This window comes from Lepus europaeus, chromosome 9 (genome assembly GCF_033115175.1).
Source record: "Lepus europaeus isolate LE1 chromosome 9, mLepTim1.pri, whole genome shotgun sequence".
Lineage (NCBI taxonomy): Eukaryota > Metazoa > Chordata > Mammalia > Lagomorpha > Leporidae > Lepus > Lepus europaeus.
The window spans coordinates 38,099,021-38,120,736 of NC_084835.1; the positions used below are offsets into that span (position 1 = coordinate 38,099,021).

Sequence of the window (21,716 nt, forward strand, 5' to 3'; positions counted from 1 at the left end):
AAAGCCAGGAGCCAGGGGCTCCATCTGGGTCACTCACCTGTGTGGCAGGTGCCCAAGCACTCAGCCATCATCCACTGCCTTCTCAGGCACATAAGCAGGGGTCTGGGTAGGAAGTGGAGCAGCCAGGACTTGAACTGGTACTCAGATGTGGGTTTCCAGTGTCCAAAGTGGCAGCTCACCCTACTGTACCACAATGCTGGCCCCAGCTGCATTTTTTTTTTTACCCTTCTTTCAGTTACTCTGCAGTAGACTCCTCTAAACCTGTTTACTAGTCTGGAAACACATGAAAAGTAAAGAAAACCTTAAACTTTATCCAGGTATTTTAGGGGAGCTGACCTATGGAAACAGGAAGTTTCAGAATCTTCGCTGTGTCAAAGGATGGGATCAAATGTGAAGAAACTATCAGTGCTGACCTGATTCTGTTTGAAACAGAAACCGTCCAAAACTGCACTTTAATTAGGCTTGAGCAAACAGGAACTCAAGGTCAGTTGGGATGTTCTAGAAGCAGATGGAGATTCAGGCTTCTTATGACACAGGGAAAAATCTTTCCTAACTAATCTAAAACGCGACAGTAGAAAGTGTGTCCTGTAAGATCACCATGATGTTTAGAACAAAGGCTAGAACAACAAATAACTAGGGACTGATTCAAATGAACGAAGAAGGGAAGTGGGCAGTAAGTACAGGCAGGGTAAAGGCCTGAGCACGCAGGATGCTTAGGGTCCAGCTACGTTCCCTGAAGTTCATGTGTTGGAAACGTGATTCCTGGTGCATCACTGTTGGCAGGTGCATCCTCCGGGATATGTCTGGCAGAGCCTCTATGAGCAGATTTGCCGCTGCTGTATAAACGGCTTGCAGGAGTGGGTTTGTCCTCTGTTCCTCTGTCATGTGGGGACGCAGTGTTTGTTCCCTCTCTTGCCCTTCTGCCTTCTGCCATGGAGGGCTGGAAGCAGCAGGAGAACTCATACCAGATGCTGCTGCCTTCATCTTGGGCTTCCCAGCCTCCCAAAGAGTGATGGAACACGATTTTTTTTTGTTCCTTACAAATGACTTAGTCTTAGACATTCTGTTAGAGCAACACAAAAGAACTAAGACAAGTAGCAAAGAATTCCGCCTGGCCAGATGTTAAGGAATGGTAGCTAATCTTTCCAAAATGACAGGATTCTTCCATAGTTTTCCACCAAGCAGAGCGAAATGAAGAACCCTGGGAAGACATCTTTAAAAAAGAGAAGTCAGGGCAGGTGCTGCGGCACACCAGGTTAAGCCTATGCCTATGACACTGGCATCCCATGTAGCTGGTGGTTCTAGTTCTAGCTGCCCCTCTTCTGATCCAGCTCCCTGCTGTGGCCTGGGAGAGCAGTAGAAGATGGCCCAAGTATCTGGGCCCCTGCAACCACATGGGAGACCCAGAAGAAGCTCTTGGATCATGGTTTCGGATTGGCCCAGCTCAGCTGCTGCAGCCGTTTGGGGAGTGAATCAGCAGATGGAAGACCTACTCTCTGTCTCTCCCTCTCTAACTCTACATCTCAAATAAATAAATAAAATCTGAAAAACAAAAACAAAACCAGAAGTCAAGTTTGGCCTAGTGATTAAGATACTCAAGTCCCACATCAGAGTGCTAAGGCCGGGTATCAGGCTCCATGGCTAATACAGACCTGGGAGGCAGCAGATACTGGCTTTAAGTAACTGGGTTCCTGCCACTCACATGGGAGACCTGGATTGGGTTCCTGGCTCCTGGCTTTGGCTTGGCCCAGTGCTGGCCTCAGGGGGCCTATGGGGAGTAAACCAATGGACGCAAGTTTTCTCTCTGCATGTCTATCTCTTCACCTCTTAAATAGACTGATAGATAATAAAACTGGACTAAAGGAAAAATAGGGGGAAAGGAAAAGCAAAAAAAAGTTAAAGTGGTAGGAATAATTATGTAAGTTACCATAATAAACGTACATACATAAATTGAAAGACATACCAGCTTGAATTAAAAAGTACCTTACAGTTTCAGCTAAAACAAAACCGTAAGAGGCTGAAGATATAGACTTAGAAAAGTATAACCTTTCAACTACTCACCAAAAGAGAGTATACCATGCTACTATTGTGTACACCGCAATCTAACTAAATGTAATTAGTAAGGATAAAAAGGTAAATTATACTTGGCTAGCACATCCTCTGTCATTTCAAAATTTTTAGAAATACAAATTTTTGGCCACTTTCATAGTAGCAACTGGTTCACAATCTATATTTTTGGGAAATATTATTAATGTAGCTATTTATAAACTTTTTAATAATCACAAGTTATTTTCATGTTAAAAATAAATTAAATGCAAAAGCTCATTAAAAAGGGGATATAAAAGGAATAACCTGTAGAAAACATAACCATAAACTAGTAGATACCCAAGATTATATCCTCACAATCATAAAGCAAAAAGCAGAAAAACAAAGAGAAGGAAATTTAATGGCAGTGAAATATTAATAAATGTCTTTATTAAGCATTAATGGATCAAAGGGACAAAAATTCATGAAGGCTACAGAGTATCTTATATCAAATAGTACTTATTGCTCATTAATTCTGTTTCTTCTAACAATTTAGAAATATTGCCTTATTTATTCTTACTTTAAAAAAGGAAGAAAATATTTCACAGCCTTACATTCTAAATAGGGAACAGAAGCTAGAAGATGCCAGGAACCTTGGTCAAGGCCACTTAACCAATTTTCCCTTTCCTGTGACCTTTCCTAGTCTACATTCCTTATATATTTCCCTTTCATGTCTTAAGGAAGAGAGTGATGAAATAAATTTACTCCCTAAATATGTGTGATAATGGCTACATTAAGTGCTTTCTTTGAGATAGTTTTCTTAAACATTGCATGCAACAGTTAGGCTCAATATTTTCAGTACTGTCCTACTTTGCTTATAGCCTAGAATTCTAGCTCTTGCTCCCATCACCTGTGGATGAGAACTTCAGACTTAGTTCTCAGTTTTGTTTCCTAGTTAGGTCTTATCAAGAAAAGCGGTTTCACACCAGTTAGTGTCTCTAATGTTTCTGGAAATAACATGTCAATATGAGGCGCTCCTTAAGGCAGGGACCACGGCGGTTCTCCTATCACAGAAAAGAAGAATGATCTTACCAAGGTAACGTAACTGGCTCCAACCCTATGTATATCCAGAGAGTGACAGAGCTGGGGTACATTCCAGGCTTTCGGAATCAGACCTACAGCTTTCAATCACCCTGCTTAGGAAGGGCCACCCACTGGCCAGACTGTAGCCGTTTTTTTCTCACACCATATTCAGCATCCGGATGAATCCTTGCCTATCCACACAGCAACAGGGCCCAAGCAAAGGTGGATGTTTTATAACCATCTACAAACCCAAACTCAAGTTCATCCACACTGTTAAACTCTCTCCATGAATAAACATGAACACTGTTTCCAAGTAGTTGGCAAAATTGGTTGGTTGGCATTTTGTTCCTTTCCCTATCTGCCTCTCTGCCTGAGGCTCTGACGCCTGCAGGACAATGAAGAGCAAGGAGAGAGGTGGACACAGTCTGGATCATCAATCCCTAGGGAAACTGTAACCCTTCAAAAATCACTCAGTGCTGTTGAGGGCCGAGGCACTGCCTCTGTTTCCTAACACCCTTTGGTAAAAGTCAGAAACGAAATTTTGCAGAACCCAGGGCTTGTAGGGAAGTTAACAGTTACAGACCCTTGTAGGTTGCTGCTACTTTTGGATACCTTTATGTAAATTAGAAAAAGACAACTTCCTTACTATGAATTAGAAAAAGTATCCTGTATGCAGAGTGAGTCTTGCATCACAGCCAGCTAAGCTGCAGGGTGCCTAATGATCAATAAAATACTCTATTTCTTTTGGGAATCACTAGAGCCTGGGTGCATATCAGACTTCTGTCACTCCCTTGACTGCACCTTTGTGCAATGCATAGACTGTGCAACTGTATGTGGCAATCCTGATCCCCTCCAATGCTAACAGCCTATCAACTTTTCCTTTTGGATCAGGAAAAGTAGGTTGGTAAACTGCTGCAATAATGAACTTCCCTTAGCAAGATCTGATCACGGAGCCTTAATTGGTCCTTCGAATAGCCATTTTATATATATAAAAGAATATATATATATATATATAAAAGAATATACATATATAAAAGAATCACTACTATTTATTGAGTGCCAACTACATGCTAGGCATTGTCCTTGGGACTTCATAGAGATGATGAAGTGACCCAGTCTGTGAGAGTGATTTTTTCAGTGCTACCACTACCAACCTGGATGTTGCTGAGTTCCTAAATCTCCTTTTGATTATGCATAATTGATATTGAGCAGCTCTTTCTGACAGCCATTGACAAAAAGGCTTGGCTACTTCCTGAGGCAGCTTAGGGAACCCAAGGCGCAGTCCACCACTGGCTTGGGAGGAAGCTGGTCTGTTTGCTAAGCAGCAGCTTCATTCGTTCCATCACTTCATTGACACATCTGACAAATACTAAATGAAACACCTAAACTACATACGTGATTTGATAGGTTGGGCATATGAGAACATCGGCATAATCAGGACAGTCAACAGACCCTTCCCCCGCCCCTCAAAGTTCCCTCTGTTCTTTATTATTACCTCTCCTATCCTCAGATAACCCGTGACGTGCTGGCACTACAGAAATTAGCTTACATGTTCTGGAGTTTGAGTAAATGGAACCACAGAGTATGTACAATTTTTGGTTTTCCTTCTCTCACCCAGAATAATGAGTTTGAGACACACTCATGATGCTGCATATATTGATAGTTCATTTTTTTTCTTTTTTTTTTTTGCAGAATAGTCATCCATGATTTGAACAAAACCCAATCTGCTTATCAACTTACCTGCTGATGGACATTTGGGGGTTTTCCAGCTTTGACTATGACAAAGAAAGCTAAGAGAAGTCATTCTGAAAGCACTGACAATTTTTTTAAAATATTTTATTTATTTATTTGAGATGCAGAGTTACAGACAGTGAGAAGGAGAGACAGAGAGAGAGGTCTTCCATCTGCAGGTTCACTCCCCAAATGGCTGCAACAGCTGAGCTGGGCTGATACAAAGTCAGGAGCCAGGAGCTTCTTCCAGGTTTCCCATGTGGGTGCAGGAGCCCAAGCACTCGGGTCATCTTCCACTGTTTTCCCAGGCCACAGCAGAGAGCTGCATCAGAAGTGGAGCAGCTGGGACTAGAACTGGTGCCCATGTGAGATGCTGGCACTTCAGGAGGAGGATTAACCTACTGCACCACAGCGCCAGCCCCAGCACTGACTCGTAAGGCATCGTCTTATTCAGTCCTCACAACCATGCTGCCTCTAGGAAAGGATGTCCTTATTTTTCAGAAGGTGAAAGGGTAGCACATGCAGGTGAGTGAACTTGGCTAAAGTTAGAGAGTAGCACAGACAGGATTTGAACCCTGAGCTAGCTGCATCCAAGGTTACATTCTTGAACAGCATGAGCCCAGAGGATACCAGGCACAGATGGCCAGCACAACAAATACTAAATGACAAGTCTGTATGGGTCTTCCTTGAACAGGGCTTTCCTACACCTACCTGTAATGAAGAAATCAAACACAAACCAAAACACAAACTGGTGGGGGTAAGTGCTAGTGTCACAATGGGACTGAAAAATAGCTACAATGAAATCACACCTAGCAGCAGCTCGCACATAATGGGTGCTTTAAAAATGCAGGTGAATAAATAAATGGCTGAACAGGCAATGAACGGAAGGACAGCTGGACAGACAGGTGGCCACGTGGCGGAAGGTAGGCAGCAGCTTGTTTACTTGGTGGTGAATTCATCCAGCTGTCCACTGAAGTTAGTTCCAGCATCTCACAAGTCTGAAGGCAGCGATCACCTTAGTGGTGAATCAGCTCCCACACCAGCCTCCAGCGTGGACTGCTCACTCAGCACCAAGAGTGCACAGCTGTGAGTGAACGAGGGAAGTCCAAGTCCAGAGGTTCAGTCCCAATCTTTAGGATCCCGGAATGCATTGACCATAAAGGCCGGAGCCGTCTGTTTGATTGCCGGTCTCCCTTTCTGCCTTTGTCAGTGAACTCTGGCTTCTCCGGGCCTCACATCCTGCACACGAGCCTTGACAAGTCCCTGTTGGCGGAATCTGGCCGCACTGCTGCTGATTTCATCTGGCAGAGACCCCGAAGGCTGAGAACTCAGGTTCTAGCCCCATCTCTGACAGCTCCGTTGAAAACAAGTTTCTTAACGGGCAGTTTTATTGAAAGCTACACACACGGGCATACTTCCCATTGCCGTCTGATGACATCAGAGCGTTCTAGAGCCAAGATAAACACAGCATCGTCCATGCAACTGGCTTCCTGATACTGTGCCGTAGATTGCTTTGGGGCCTCCTCCTGTCCCCTTCTCGCCTGCCTCCCCTACTCATTTCTCACAATGCACTGAAAATACTGGGGTGAGTGACAGTGAGGAGGAACCGGGAGAAGCAGCTTAGGAGAAGTTTAATCCAATTTCACTGGAGGGGCATGCACCTAGCTGCAACCATGAAATTCCATTTTGAGCTCAGCATGTGCTGATGGAGTAATGAAATGAAGACAACACTGCAAATGGCTGGTGAGTCTAATGATGGTTTTTAGGGGACATTTAGAGGGGCTATTAGATTGTGCCTTCCCTATGAGCCAGAGCCACCCGGCAGGCCTGGACACGAAGAACCCCTTTATCATTCTTCTCTTGCCTCCCCACCCCGTCTGCCAGCTCTGTCCCTCCTGGTATAAATAGCTTCTCACATTAAAAGAGCGAACCGTCAAGAGCCGGCAGGCAAATGCTAAGGCTGGACGTTTGGCACCAGGGCCCCAGCCCAGCGGGGGTGACCGGCGGCTGCACAATTCACAGCTCCACAGTCACAGGGAGCAGAGCCTCCTCTGCATTAACAGGCCAAGGAGGGAGCTGAAGAACAGGACCAGGACAAAAGAGGTGACAAGCATCCTGCATTCTCTTTTAGCACACAGCCTTGTAGTCAGGAGACAGGGCGGGGTGGTGTGGACAACAAGCCAGGGACCCAACAGGGCAGCTTCCCAGGTTCCTGCTCTGCTCCTACCCATACATATGTGCAATTTTGCATGTTTGTCTTGAAGGCACCATTACCCCATAATGGTGGTGAAGGCAGCAGATGCCACATGAGGAAGCTCTACTATGACATATCAAAAAGTTCATGGAAAATAGAAGCCAAAGATGTTTATTTTCCTGCAAAAAATATTGGAAATTCATGCTCAGGAGAAGTCTTCAAAGAGTTCATGAAATATGTGTTTGATGAAAACACTACAGATGCATAGGCTTGATTTTTTTTTTTTTTGCACCACAATACTTTTAATCCCATTTCTACAAACTTTCAGAAGTACCCTCATATGTGTCAGCATTTTCCTAGGCTCTTCATAGCTCCTTTAGACTTGGGTATAAGCCTCCCTTATTTTACAGGTAAGAAAACTGAAACTCAGAGTGCCCAAGGTTACACAGTTAAGAAGCTGCACACACAAGACGCGGTCCCAGCTAGTCCCACAACGTTGTTTCCATTACCCAGTACCACCGTGGTTTTCAGACTTTGGTATATGTCAGACACCCAAAGGCCAGGCTGAACCAGACTGCTGGGCCCCACTTTCCAAGTTCTGGCTCAGCCCTCTGGGAGACAAAGCCCGAGAATTCGCAGGGTTTGAAGTAAGTTTCCAGGTGATGCTAACACTGGGGAAAGAGACCACATTTTGAAAACCACAGGACAAAGCCGAGGAGATCTGGGGACTCATAACTACACCATGTACCACTGGCTCAGATGTCACCGCTTCAGACACACTTTTCTTGGCTAGCCAATCTGAAGTCGGGTTTAAAAATCAGGAGCTGACAAACCATTGCCTGTGGGTCACATCAGACCCACTGCACAGTTTTGTAAAAATCGTTTTATTGCTACACTCCCATGCCCATTCTTTCACCAACTGTCGAGGCCTACTTTTGTGCCATCACATCACAACTGGGAACCTGTCACAGAGATCGATCGTGTGGCCCAGAAGTCTCTATTTACTACCAGGCTCTTTGTAGAAAATGTCTGCCAGCCCTCCGTTCTATATCACATCACATTTTCAAAATTAATCTTCTGTTTATTTCAAAGGCAGAGAGAGAGAGAGAGCTCCTATCTGCTGGTTCATTCCCCAAATGCCTCCAACAGCTGGGGCTGGGCCAGGGTAAAGCCAGGAGCCAGAAATTGATAGTCTTCCCCTGCGGGTGGCAGGATTCTAATACAAAGGCCCTTACTGCTCTTCCCTAGGGCCTGCTTTTGTGGCATGGAGTGGGGACTTGAACCCAGAGACTCTTATATGGGATGTGTATATCCCTAGTGGCAACTTAACTGCAACATCAAATGCCCACCACCACCCTGTGTTAGACTGCTTTCCCAGTTCACATCCCACCCCGAGTGCATCTTCTTCACACAGCTGTTAATCTGTGTTCCCCACAAGGACAGGGCTGCCTGACTGCTGGTTCATGGCTGTCTCACAGTGCCTGGGAAAGTGCCTGGCACACGGCTGGCACTGGGTCACTATTTGTAAGCAAATGAACATCACCACTGAGTACCCAGGTCACGTGACACTGTACTAGGACAAGACCTCCTGGAAGAAGCCAAGTCAAACTAGACGAGCGAGAGGGAGAAGAGCCAAAGACAACAAAGAGCTGATGGGGAAAAAACGCCTTTGACGGCGCTTCCTGCAGTGACGGGAAACTGGAGGTGGGGAAAAGACGAATTCCTTAGTCCCCATGGCCAATCTCAGATTAGGAGAAATTCCACACCCTGAGAAATGAAAGAGCCAGCTGCTCCCCTCCTCCAACACATGCCCAGCCTGCTTCCTTGGAGTTGCTATCCTGGGTGGAGAACCACAGTGAAGGCAGGATGGAGGCAGAAGGGCCCACATGTGCACTGGAGTTGTGCAGAAGGCTGGTGTGAATCCTTTCTCTTTCTCCAAGAGCTGTGGCATCCTGGTCAAGCTTCCTTTTTTCTTTTTTAAAAGTATTTTCATTTAGACATGACTTAGTCTGGATTTTAAAAAATGTTTATTTTTTGAAAGGTAGGTAGGGAAAGAGACAAACAGACGCTAGGATAGACAGAGATCTTCACTCTCTAGAGACCCCTAACAGTGCGGGTTAGGCTAGTCCAAAGCCAGGAGCCAGGAACTCAATCTCCCCTATAGGTTACAGGGACCCAAGTACTTGAGCCATCACTGCTGCTTCCCAGGGTGCACATCAGCAGGATGCAGAAATCAAGAGTGGAACTGGGCTGGGGCTTGAACCCAAGCACTGTGATTTGGGATGCAGGCATCCCAAGAGGCATCTTAATACTGCACCGAAGGCCCGCCCCTTAGTCAAGTTTCTAATCCTCTCTGAGTCTCAACAAATTAATTAGAAAAATGAGGGATTTTTGTACCAAGAAGCGCAGGCAATTATTCACTCTTGTAACATCTGTTTATTGCATGGCCAACATGTGCCTCGCATTATTTCAGGCACTGAGTATACAATGGTGAACAAGACAATGGATGCCTCCCTCTAACAGGCTTGCATCTTAGAATTAGGACAGACAGAAGGTGGAGGTGTAACTAAATGTCTGCCCAGGCCCTCTATGCAATCAGCATATGGAATGTGTCCCCGCCACTTCCCATCACCTCTGCATGGGGACTCCTTCCTGCCCATCTCCACCTGCAGGCAGAAACACCAAGGTGATGAGAGATTGGGCTTCTGCTACCTCCCAGGGGCCAGCAAAGCAGTGGCACTTCCTAGCCTTTGAGTCTCCAGAACATTGCTAAGAGCTGGACACTGCATGGGACCTTTCATTTCTCCCCAAGCAGTCCTTCCACATTCCTCCCAGACCCTCTGTGCACTAGGTCGGTCCTGATTGCATTTCACTTCTAAGCTTCACTCAAACGAGAGCTTTAACTTCCGTAACAAACCAGATCTTTGTACAGCAGGCTGCTTCACAACCCCAGAGGGGCTGTCTCTGACAGTTAAAAATTAATCAGCTTAAATCAATGTCCCCAACAACCCTGTCCACATCCACGGAAGCCAGGCCATTTTCTTCGTAGAAAAGATTAACTGCGACTCAACATGTAAACACCTAAGAAAGCGACTGCACACTTTAGAGTTCACTTAATGTGAATATCATTGTTGTCAACATCATCTTTACAAGGAATCACAATATAGACTTCTCCTGATCACTCATATTCTAACTTCTTCACGCCCATCCCTGTCTTACAACTACAGGGTAACAGGAACCTTCATCATTCTGTTTCTTATTTTATCCCAGTGCCTAGAATGGTGCCTGATACATAGTGGTTGCAATAAATATCTGCTGAGTAGGTCAACGAGTGAATGCAAAAAGCCCAATGGCCATTTCGCTTTCACAAAGCAGGAAGGAGCTGAAGAAGCCCATAGCTCAGCCATTAGCAACAGGTGTTTTTAAAGATGAGGCCAAATGGGGCACCTCCTGCCGACCTGTTCATCCCTCAAGGGAGATCTGCACAGCTTTGTTCTCTGTGGGCAGGTGACAGAAAATGCCCTGGGGACCCGCGGCGCCCAGGGCTGGGAACCATGATGCTGCAGCCCTCAGACACCCGGGAAGGTGGTGTCTTCGGCAGACAGCCCGGAAGCCTGCTCTGGGCACTGGAGAACTCACATTCCGGCAGCTCCCATGGTGCCCCTGTGTAACCCACTTGGGCTCAGGGGAGCCATGGAACATGAGCAGAATAAAGTCGCTCCTTTATGACAATTCCACAGCAGAGAACCTGGGGAACAAGGGCCTCCACATCGGTGGAATTCAAAATTATTTTTGAAAAACCTTTGAGGAGGCTGAGAGGCAAGTTGGGGTGCCTGTAATCCCTATCTTACCTGCTCCTCCACCCTGCCAGACCCTCCTCTTGCCTGGCAGCCTCCTGCTGTTCCTTCTGTCCCACGGGGCTAGCTCAGGGCAACAGTAATCTGGGAGGCATTCACTACTAGTTGACAACAAGGCAGCAAAGAAAATACCTATTCCACGGAGGATCTTCTGTGTGCAGACACCTCACCAGCATCTTCCTAAGTACTCCCTCATCTGGGGACAGATCAGCCCTGGGATCTACAGGTTTAAGGGCACTGACTCCAGGGCCAGGTTTTCTGAGGTTGAATCTGTATCTACGACTCATTAGCTATGCGGTAATGGGCAAGTTATGTAACTTCTCTGAGCCTTGATTTCCTCACCTCTACAAGGGAAGCAGGAACAGCAATCACCAGGTAAGGTGGTTACGAGAACTAAATGTGATCATGCATGCAAGGTGTTCAAGACGGTGGTGAGCACAAAACAGGTGTTTGGTGAAAGATTAATAACTTTCTCCATCATCATCATTACCAAAGAGGAAATGGACTGGCACTGTGGCACAGTAGGTTAAGCCTCCGCCTGTGGCGCTAGCATCCCCTAACGGGTGAAGGTTTGTACCCCGGCTGCTCCTTTTCCAATCCAGCTCCCTGCTAATGGCCTGGGAAAGCAGTCGAAGATAGGTCAAGTGCTTGGGCCCCTGCACCCACGTGGGAGACATGGAGGAAGCTCCTGGCTCCTGGCTTTGGATCAGCTCAGCTCTGGCTGTTGCAGCCATTTGGGGAGCGAACCAGTAGATGGAAGAACTCTTTGATTCTCCCTCCCTCTCTCTCTCTTGCTGCAACTCTGCCTCTCAAATAAATAAATCTTAAAAAAAAAAAAAAAACAGAGGAAACTGAGGCCCATGAGTCAGAAAGTGATAGGCAATGGGCAGATTCACCCGACTCCATAAGGGGGCTCTCCCCATGCAGCTACACCACTTCCTCCTTATGCTGAGGCTCCCAACGGGCTCCCCAGGTTTGGAATGGCCCACAAATGGCACTGTAGTGGGAAACAGTGGGCTTCGGCCAGGGCCCTGGCTCCTCTCATCCTGCTTCAGACCCAGAGCAATGTAAATCAGGTTTGCAGGACAGAGCAGTCCTTTGCAAGGTGCCACCCTCTCTGTCCCTCTGTAGCCTAGAACAAACTGTGGAGCAGTCTGAAGGGTCTGGGGAAGCCTCTTAGTACACATACCTGCAGGAGAAGCAGAGGGAATGGGGATATGGAACCAACAGGAAGAAGAAATATAGAAGAAATGAGAGATTTTATCATTCCAGGGTGACGCAACCCTGAACACATCTTCAAAAGCGGATCCCTGTCATCTCTCTGTTCGTTAACAAATCCATGTTGGGTGCATCCAGATGTCAGACAATGTACTAGGTGCTGGCACTGGAGGATTCCCAAAGAATAAAGCAATCAAGATCTTCTGCCTTCCTGGATTTTAAAGCAAACTGAGGGAATCAAATGCTACACAAATAACTATATCTCTAAGTATCAAACTGCAAGTTTGACAAGTGTTAATAAGGAACACTGCAGGGTGGGCTACAGGGCATGTAACTGGGGACTGAATCTGCTATTTGGGGCTGGTCACTGAAGCTTTTTGAGCAGATAAATTTAATCTGACATCAAACAGATGTGTAAGAGTTGAGAAAATCAAAGCCAAATAACAAATTTTATACACTCTAAATAGAGACACTTTATAATTTTACGGGGCTCAAGACAAATGAATCCATCCATCTCTGGAATGTTGTATTTTGTCACATATGGAGAACACTTTAGAAGCAAAAACTTGGAGCTGGCCAAGTGGTGCCGTGGGTTAACCACACCTGCAATACTGACATCTCATACTGGAGCACTGGTTCGAGTCCCAGCTGCTCCTCTTCTGATCCAGCTGCCTGCCTGCTGATGTGTCTGGGAGGGATGCAGAAGATGATCTCAGTGGGGTTCCTGCCACCCAACATGGGAGTCCTCAAATGGAGTTCCAGGCTCCTGGTTTTGGCTTGGATGAGTTTTGGCCATTATGGTCATTTGGAGAGTGAACCAGCAGATGAAGATCTCTCTCTCTCTCTCCCTCTGTCACTCTGCTTTTGAAATAAATATTTAGGGGCGACACTGTGGCAGTGGCATCCCACATGGCTGCCACTTCGTGTCCTGGCTGCTCCTCTTTTGATCCAGCTCTCTGCTATGGCCTGGGAAAGCAGTAGAAGACAGCTCAAGTGCTTAGGCCCCTGCACAGGCTTGGGAGACCCAGAGGAAGCTCCTGGCTCCTGGCTACTTATCAGCCCAGCTCAGCCGTTGTGACCATTTGGGGAATGAATCAGTGGATGGAAGACCTCTCTCTCTCTCTGTCTCTCCCTCTCTCTGTAACTCTACCTCTCAAATAAATAAATCAAATCTTTAAAAAATATATATATATATATATAAATCAATAAATAAAAATATTAAAAAAGCATAAATAGAAGCAAAAAATTCAAGCAGTTTTTCCTGGTATCTATTCTTTATCCTTCCTGTGAAAGTCTGAAGTGAATGCTGAATGTTCTGGACAACTTGTCACTTTTTATGTTGTCACTTTTTATGTTCAAAAACATAGCGAAGGTCAAGGTAAAATCTCTAACCTTTGGAGACAGAGGATGTGAGGATATTGCTATTTGAGAACCCACTGGGGATACCTAAACTGTTCAAACCAGCGATGAAAAGGACATTGACTCAGGAGAAGCCATTTGATGACCTCTTCTATTTTCATGGAACAGCAAGGAAGAGAACTAGGAGAGAAACCACCACCACATGAACCTGATGTTCCGCACCCAGAGAACGTCCCAGAAGCAGTTACCTTCTTACAGGGAGGCAGCTGGGCATAAGGAGTCAATACCTTTAGAGGGGGTTGCACCTGTCCACTCCACCTCTGGAAACTGTGTTCAAGGGGAGGAGCAAGCACAGCTGCAGAATGTATAAAGTTATTTACCACAATTTCACATAATACAGAGGAAAATTATCAATAATGCAAGTGATCAAAAATTAGCCTTCAGCCCCATGGTGCTCTACAATGGCACTCTTGGCATTTAGGATGGGCTAATACCCCTTTGTACAGCATCACCTGGCATTTTTTTAGGATGATCAGCATCTCAAAGCCCCACTCATTTGCTGGTGGGGTTGCCCAAGTCATTTAGACAATAACTGCCCCTTCCCAAACATGCATTTCTGCACGCCCCCTAGTGGTTGGTAGTACCAATCTGGGTTAGAAACTACAAATGGAAACTTTGCCTTCGTAAAATGGGGAAAGCTATTTCTGTTCTAGAGAACAAAAGGGTGATTAACCCCACAGGCTAACACTAATGCCATCCAACTCTTGTTTGAGTCAGTGAAGACGGCGGCATTTGCCTCATAGAGTACAAGCCATGCTCAACAGCCTGGGAATACCACCTTTCCACCTGGCTGAGTAGGCACCAGTGTTACAAGGCACCAGGTGCTGTACAGGGGTTAGAACATGGGAGGTGCTCAATATGCGACTGCTAACTTGAGTCATTCTTCTCTTGTCTTGATTGAGCAAGAATTTTGTTGAGATATCATCCAGCTTTAAACATATATATATATATTCATATTCATATTCATTCAAGAGGAAGAGAGAGAGAGAGAGAGAGAGGGAGGGAGGGAGGGTACTCCTCCCCCATATGCTGGCTCACTCTGAAAATGCTTGCAATGGCCAGGGCTGGGCCAGGCTGAAGCTGGAAGTAGGAAACCCAATGAAAACCTCCCATGTGGGTGGCAGAAATCCAACTGATGGAGCCATCACTGGTGCCTCCCAGCGTCTGCTAAGGCAGGAAGCTGGAGTCAGGAAGTAGAACCAGGAATCAAATATATACTGACATGGGACACGGGTGACTTAATGACTGCTGGGCTAAACACCTGCCCCACTTCAGGTTTCTACATCCAGCCAGTGGTTCTCCAACTCAATAGGAACACTGTGCAATCTCTGGACACATGTTTGGCTCTTACAACTGGGAGATGCTACTGTTATCTAACGGTAGAGGCAGAGCCCAGGGAAATTGCTAAGCAGTCTACATGGCACAGGGTGGCCCTCACGGCATGAAATACTAAGAGTGCTGAAGTGGAGGGATCTTGCTTACCATTTGGCTTTCTTAGAACTCATTATTTTCTAAGTTCTTCCTGCAGTATTATTTGTTAACTGTCAACCTACCATGATGCAATCACTAGGAAATAAAGGATACACTATTATCTGAATGTGAAGTAAAACTGGAACCCGAACAATGAATTCTAATGGTCAATCAGAGACAGATTCATTCTCTATTGTGCTACCACAGTGCTCTCTGAAGGACATTAAATCCTTTATTTGGAATAAGCAAAGGCAAAGCTGAACAATGTCTCTGATTAGCTTTCAATTCAGTCATTAGAAATAAAAGCATTTCCTTTGTGGCATCATCTATTATAGAGTCAGCCTTGAGTGTGCACAGGAGACTGATTCCAGGACTCCATGCACACATTAATGTACGTGATGCTCAAGTCACTTGCACAAAATGACATAGTATTTGCATATAACCTACACACATCCTCCCATGTACGCTAAATCATCCCAAATTTACTAAGAATACTTAATAAAGGGGAAGGGCAGTGGGAGGTGGAGGGTTAGCTTAACAACTAAGATACTCTTTACGATGCATGTGTCCCAAACAAGAACACCTACATTTGAGACCTGGCTCTGGCTCTTGACTCCAGCTTCCTGCTTGTATAGACATTGGGAGTGTTGGTTTAAGTAGCTGAGTCCTTGCTTCCCATGTGGGAGACCTTGATTAAGCTTCTGGCTCTGGGCTTTGGTCTGGCCCAATTCTGACTGCTGTAGGTATCTGAGGAGTGAACCACTGAATAGAAATTCTCTCTGTGTGTGTGTGTTTCTCAAATAAATAAATTTTAAAAACTAAAATACCTAATATAATCTAAAAGCTTTGTAAATAGCGATTATATTGTACAGAGAAGAATGAAGCAAAAAAATCAATATCTGTTAAGTAGAAATACATCTTTTTTCACCCCAAATAGTTTCAATGTGTGTTTGGTTGAATACACAGAGACAGAATCTGCAGATGGAGAGGACTGGCTATATTTATCATTTTCACACTTTCAGGAAGGTTGGATTTTGCAGCTAGTGCATTTGTAGAGAATTAAATGTCCATGTTCAAGAACATTGTCCTAAATGGGAGGTGACTCTCGTTTGCATATTTAATTGAAGACCTTTCTCGGAAGAAATAGAACCGTGGAGAGCATCACCTGAAAGTCTATTAGCAACCCCATGATCGAGGAGAGAAATGAAAGGTTTCTAACAACAATGAAAGCACATTACTCTCAACCCTAACTGTTCTTTAATACTTTTGCCTGTAGCACAAAGCATTTTAGCCTTCACTATAATTTCTCTGGATAGAAAAATGGTATTTCTTAAGCCATAGACCACTAACATGATATTAAACATTAGAATTTTTATTAGCGAAAGGTATTTAGGACCCATTTTTCTAATCTTAGAGTGTACTAGTCAGCTTGTGAAACATCTTTAAACCCATAAATAGTTTTGTAATAGACTTTAAGAGATCTCCTATTTAAAAACACGAAGACCATTTCTTTCACACAGCATGATCTTGTCAAATACCTTTAATATACACTTGTATTTTATTAGGCAAATAGAGAAACCTTCAAATAGCTTGAAAAAGATAGTCTCTCTCTGGAGAGCAATTTCCACTTGTAATCATGTGTGTCTTGTAGGTTTGAGTAAGCACAGGGGAGAGAGAAAACCTCCCAAGCAACAATAGAATTACAAGAGATGAGAATGTCCTTGCATTTGGCATAATTCAAATCATTTGTTTAACAGCATTAATCATTTTCTTTCAAAACAAAGCAAAGAAATTTCAGTTTCATGCTTCCTGAAGAAACTAATTTTGGATGAGTCAAGTGCCCTCCCCAAATACCACAAGCCCTCACTTTTGGAATCGGTGAATTTAATCAACACCCTAGCTTCTACAATTGCCTGTTCTCTTAGGTCAGTATCAGCAGATGGTTGCTCTGAAATCTGAATATCACTGAATAATGTTGAATGGCCTCAGAGAAGAACTTCTTTAAGAATGGAACTCAAAGCAGCGTAACTGGAAAATTCAGGGCCCAGTTCAGCAGGAAGCAATATCCTTCAGGTGAACAAAAGACAGACAGGTGGCTGAGAAGTTGATGGGAATGAGGTTGGTAGGAAAATGAGCTCACAGATATATCTAGGTGTGAGAACTCACTGCTCAAGTCCTGGCAGTAGCATGGCAATGTCAAACAAGATATTCAGTCAACCACCTCATCTGGGTTTCCAGACAGACTCAATCAAATGCTCTCACCCTTCCTAAGAGTGCTTCAATAATACAATTTTTAATGAAACAGAACAAAAGAAAGAAATAACCATTTCTTTTTTTTCTTGCCAGTATCACTATCCTAGCAGAGAACTACATTCAGTTCTCCTCTAGATTATTCTCTGTGAATGTTTCTGAAATAAGAGTTGCCCTCCCCATAGTAAGAATCAGAACAGAGACAACAAACCTGAAGAGTCTGTAGGGTCAGGAAGGTAACACAAAAGGACAAAGTGGATTTAATGCAGATCAGGATGCAATCAAATTTTGTCTAAAAGGAATGACTAGCACTCTAGTGCAGCTGATTATATCTTTGCAGGAAGGAAAGTTCTGATCTGCAAATGTCTAAAAGACAAATATTAGCTTTTACATGAAAGATGCCTAATTTTTCAGTAGTGGTAGCTGTCCAAGTCATTTTTTGTTATACAGTGAAATAGTGGGGCCATTAGCTTTATTAAGAGACAAAGTTTATTTAGCTAATAGTGTTGGAGTTTCAAGACTGGACAGTTCCACTGGTACGGCCTCTAAGTGGAGTAGTAGACAGCAATGGTGTGGTGCCCATGGAGGAAGGATCACGTGGTGAGCCATGAAACCCAGCAGCTGGGCCCCAGTGAAAAATTTTTAAATTACTATTTTTATGTATATGAAAGTTAGCATGAGAAGTGGATGCAACTGTTGGAGCTGTGTCAGGCCAACACCAGAAGCCAGGAGCTTCTTCTGGGTCTCTCACAGGAGTGGCAGGCGTCCAAGTATTTGGGCCATCTTCTGCTGCTTCCCAGGGTGCAGCAGCAAGGAGCTGGACCAGAAGTTGAGTAGCCAGGACTTGAAGCAGCGCTCACCTGGGATGCTGGTGTCTCAGACAGCGATGCCACATTGCTGGCACCCAACCAAGGTTTTTATCACAGCCCTCTTGAGAGAATTATCTCCTGGCGGTTTGTCTCTAATGACCTAAGGACCTCCCACTGGGCCCGCCTTCTAAATAGCGTGTCTTGAGTACATTTCCACCCTCTTGTACCAGTAACCCACGACTTTGGGGATTTAACACCTGCCTGAAGTTGGAGCCCAACTCATATCCAAAAGACAGCAGTAACTAATTAAGCTTTTAAACTATATCTTGAAGACTGAACACATCCTATCTGTGTGTCCTCCTTCATCTACCCACTTGAACCCTCAACACTGGAGGAAGAAAATGAGAAATAACTAACAGCTATTACCTGCAAGTTACTGGTGAATTCCTGGTTCTTCTTGAATCATGAAGAACTTTTTCTAAAATTATTATCACATCAAAAGTTCCCATATTAAAATTTCAAGGCTGTCTGAGCTCTAAAACAACCTGTCAGACACTAAGAAAGAAATCTTGACGTGTCAGGAATAGGTGACAGTGGACAAGGTCCTAGGATTCCAGCCATGCTGTCTCTGAAAGCTCAGAGGGAGATCAGAAAAATCCCCAGTTTACCCAAGGGCTTCTAAGCTCACATGGGGCTGTTGGAAGAGAAAATTCCAAGTACCAAGAAATGCAAAACAAAATCTGTATATCAGCAAAAAATATGCAATGAAACAGAAGGAAACCAACTTCTTCTCACCAAGTCAATAATATTTACAGCCTGTGGGTAGTGCCAAAATATTTCAAGAAATGTCAAAGTCTTTCTTTGTAAAGTGAGGCCAATCTTAACGTTTAAACATAGCATATATCACTGGCAAGAGTATGGCAAATTCACACTTCCTCACTCTGCTTTATAAAGAATCTGAAGGTCAAGATTCATGGTCAAAGCAGAGCTCTTCTTCTTTCCCCCTAAAAGAATGAAGTTTTGTTTGTGTGAAAGCCAACAAGTCTGAGTCGTTTCTAGAAAGCCCCTGTTCACAATTAATCCTGGCAACCCGGAATGAATTTGCCATGGATCACTCCAGGATCAATTCCATTTCCCTTCCTCATTTCCCAGCGGGCTGGTGACATCGTCAAGCCATTTGGCCCCAAGTGTTTCTCTGAATCAGCAAAGACAACTCTTTATTTCTGAACTGGAAAGAGGAAGGACCAGCAAGACCAAGTGAGAAGCCAACACCCCCATGGCACTCCCGGCAAGGATGGTACCTGTTCTGGCTTCAGCCCCGGCGGGACCCAGGCATACTCCTCCAAGGCGCAGCCCGAGTCATCATCTGAGGTCGAGTTCCTCTGGAAGTCAAACATGAGTTTGCTGATGGTCTTCTCCATCTCCAGCGGCATCACTGTCACCATGTGCTCCTCCTGGGGACACTTGCAGTGCAGGCAGATCTTCCTGCAGGCAGCAAAGGTGGCAGGTGAGGAGAAAGCAAAAAAAAAAAAAAAAAAAAAAAAAAAACCACACCAATTTCTTTCCATAAGCCTGCTCGTCACCAGTCCTTGGATCCCAAACCATAAACACATTCCTTGGCAACGGGCTTCTGGCAGGAGCATCTTAAGCTATGTTCCAGAGCACGCCTGTCTTTGTAGAAGGCGTGGCAGGCGCGTGAGACAACACCGTGCAAAAGCAGAAGCCACCAGGTAAGCGTGTTACGAATGTGGACACACAGACGGCAGCCTTTTCTTCTAAGTCAGCGTCTCAAGGGAAATGGTCATATGACTTTGATTTGCCGAGGCCGACCGCCGCATATGGACTGTGACCACAATTTCCTTGACTGTAATAGCAATTAAACACACTTAATACATATGCTGACCAGAAACACAACCGGCACATTTAATGAACACTGACAACACACTGCTTCTTAAGCCTTGGAAAACAGAAGGAGTGGTTTTCAAAGGAACTGTGGGTGAGATTTTCTTTAGGAAAAGCAAACATAATTTTCTCCCCTCTCAACAAATCTTGCCCTAAGACCTCATGGGAAAGACATTTCTACCTAAAGAGCCAGAAAGGGCTGAAATGCTAATTAGAAACCCAAGTTTGCCCTACGTTGGTAGTTGTTTTGAATATACCAGAAGACCATGCATGTGAATGATTTCAGAAGGCAACAGCCAAAGATAAAAATCTCTCCCCCAGACTGAACATTTTTCGTTTAAGGTTACCATCTGGTCCTTTATCCATGGCTACAAAAAATGATGAAGCAATAAAAATGTTGATGTCAGCAACACAAAACTATTTCTAGTTTCAATAAAATACAAAGAAAAGAAAGGAGTGGGGGAGAAAATTTTAAGAAAATAAGCTATTCTATGATCTTTTTTATTTGTTTCAGTAGCACCTTATAAAGGCAATGAAAGAGCCTAGAATTCTAATCCCCACATGTGCCTGAATTTTTTGATAACAGCTTTGTTAGAAAAATAATTCACATACCATAAAATGCACCATTTTAAAGTGCAGAATTTGGGGCTGGCACTACGGCATAGTTGGTAAAGCCGCCGCCTTGCAGTGCGGGCATCCCATATGGACGCCGATTTGAGTCCCTGCTGCTCCACTTCTGATCTAGCTCTCTGCTGTGGCCTGGGAAAGCAGTAGAAGATGGCCCAAGTCCTTGGGCCCCTGCATACGCGTGGGAGACCCAGAAGCAGCTCCTGGCTTCTGATCAGCACAGCTCTAGCCATTGAGACCATCTGGGCATTGAACTAGGGGATGGAAGATCTCTCTCTCTCTCTCTGCCTCTGCCTCTGCCTCTCTGTAACTCTGCCTTTCAAATAAATAAATAAATCTTTTAAAAAAATAAAATGCAGAATTCACTGGCTGTTAGTATATTCAAGGACTTAGGTATTCCTCACTCTAATTTTACAATATTTTTGTCACACACAAAAGAAATCCCATGAGCAATAACATTAACTTTCCACATGCCCGACCCCCACACCCTGACAATCACTAACCTATTTTCTGTCTCTATGGTTTTGCCTATTCGGGACACTTTACATAAATGGAATCATATGATATGTAGTCTTTTGAAATTGGCTTCTTTCACATAGCATGATGTTAAGGTTAATCTAGGTTTAAGCATGAATCAACCCTTCATTTCCTGTTATTGCTGAAAAAGACTGAACTGTATGGATACACCACACCTCCCCTTTCCTCAGTTGGTGGACATTTGCATTCTTTCCATAGTTGTGCAGAACGCTGCTCGGAATACGTATATCCCAGTATTCTGTGTGGGCATCTGCTTTCCGTTTTCTTGGCTATCCAGGGAGAAATAGGGTATTGCTGAGTCATATGGTAACTTGATACTGAACATTTTGAAAAACTGTCCAGAATTTGTAGACAGATAGCTTGTTTTCCCAAATATCAGATCCATCCTACATTCCCACCACTGGTGAATAAGGGCTGCATTTTCTCCAGACCCTTGACTTTATATTTTGTCTTTGTGCTTAAAGTCATTCTACTGGGTGTGCAATAGCATCTAACTATGGGTTTGATCTGCATTTCCCTAAAGGCTAATGATATTGAGCATCTCTTTATACACTTATTATACATCTGTTTATTTATGTATTTATTATACATGAG

The 21,716-nt window shown here is 44.4% G+C and overlaps 1 protein-coding gene across 2 annotated transcripts in view; it reads right to left on the reverse strand.

Moving 5' to 3' along the window:
* Nucleotides 1-21,716, reverse strand: part of PRICKLE2 (prickle planar cell polarity protein 2) — a 174,486-nt gene that overhangs the window by 79,119 nt on the left and 73,651 nt on the right. For both annotated transcript variants that reach the window (XM_062201204.1, XM_062201205.1), the window contains exon 2: nucleotides 19,358-19,541. In XM_062201204.1, the coding sequence (XP_062057188.1) occupies nucleotides 19,358-19,501 (144 nt within the window). In that variant the 5' untranslated portion in view covers nucleotides 19,502-19,541. The remainder of the gene's footprint in view (nucleotides 1-19,357; nucleotides 19,542-21,716) is intronic.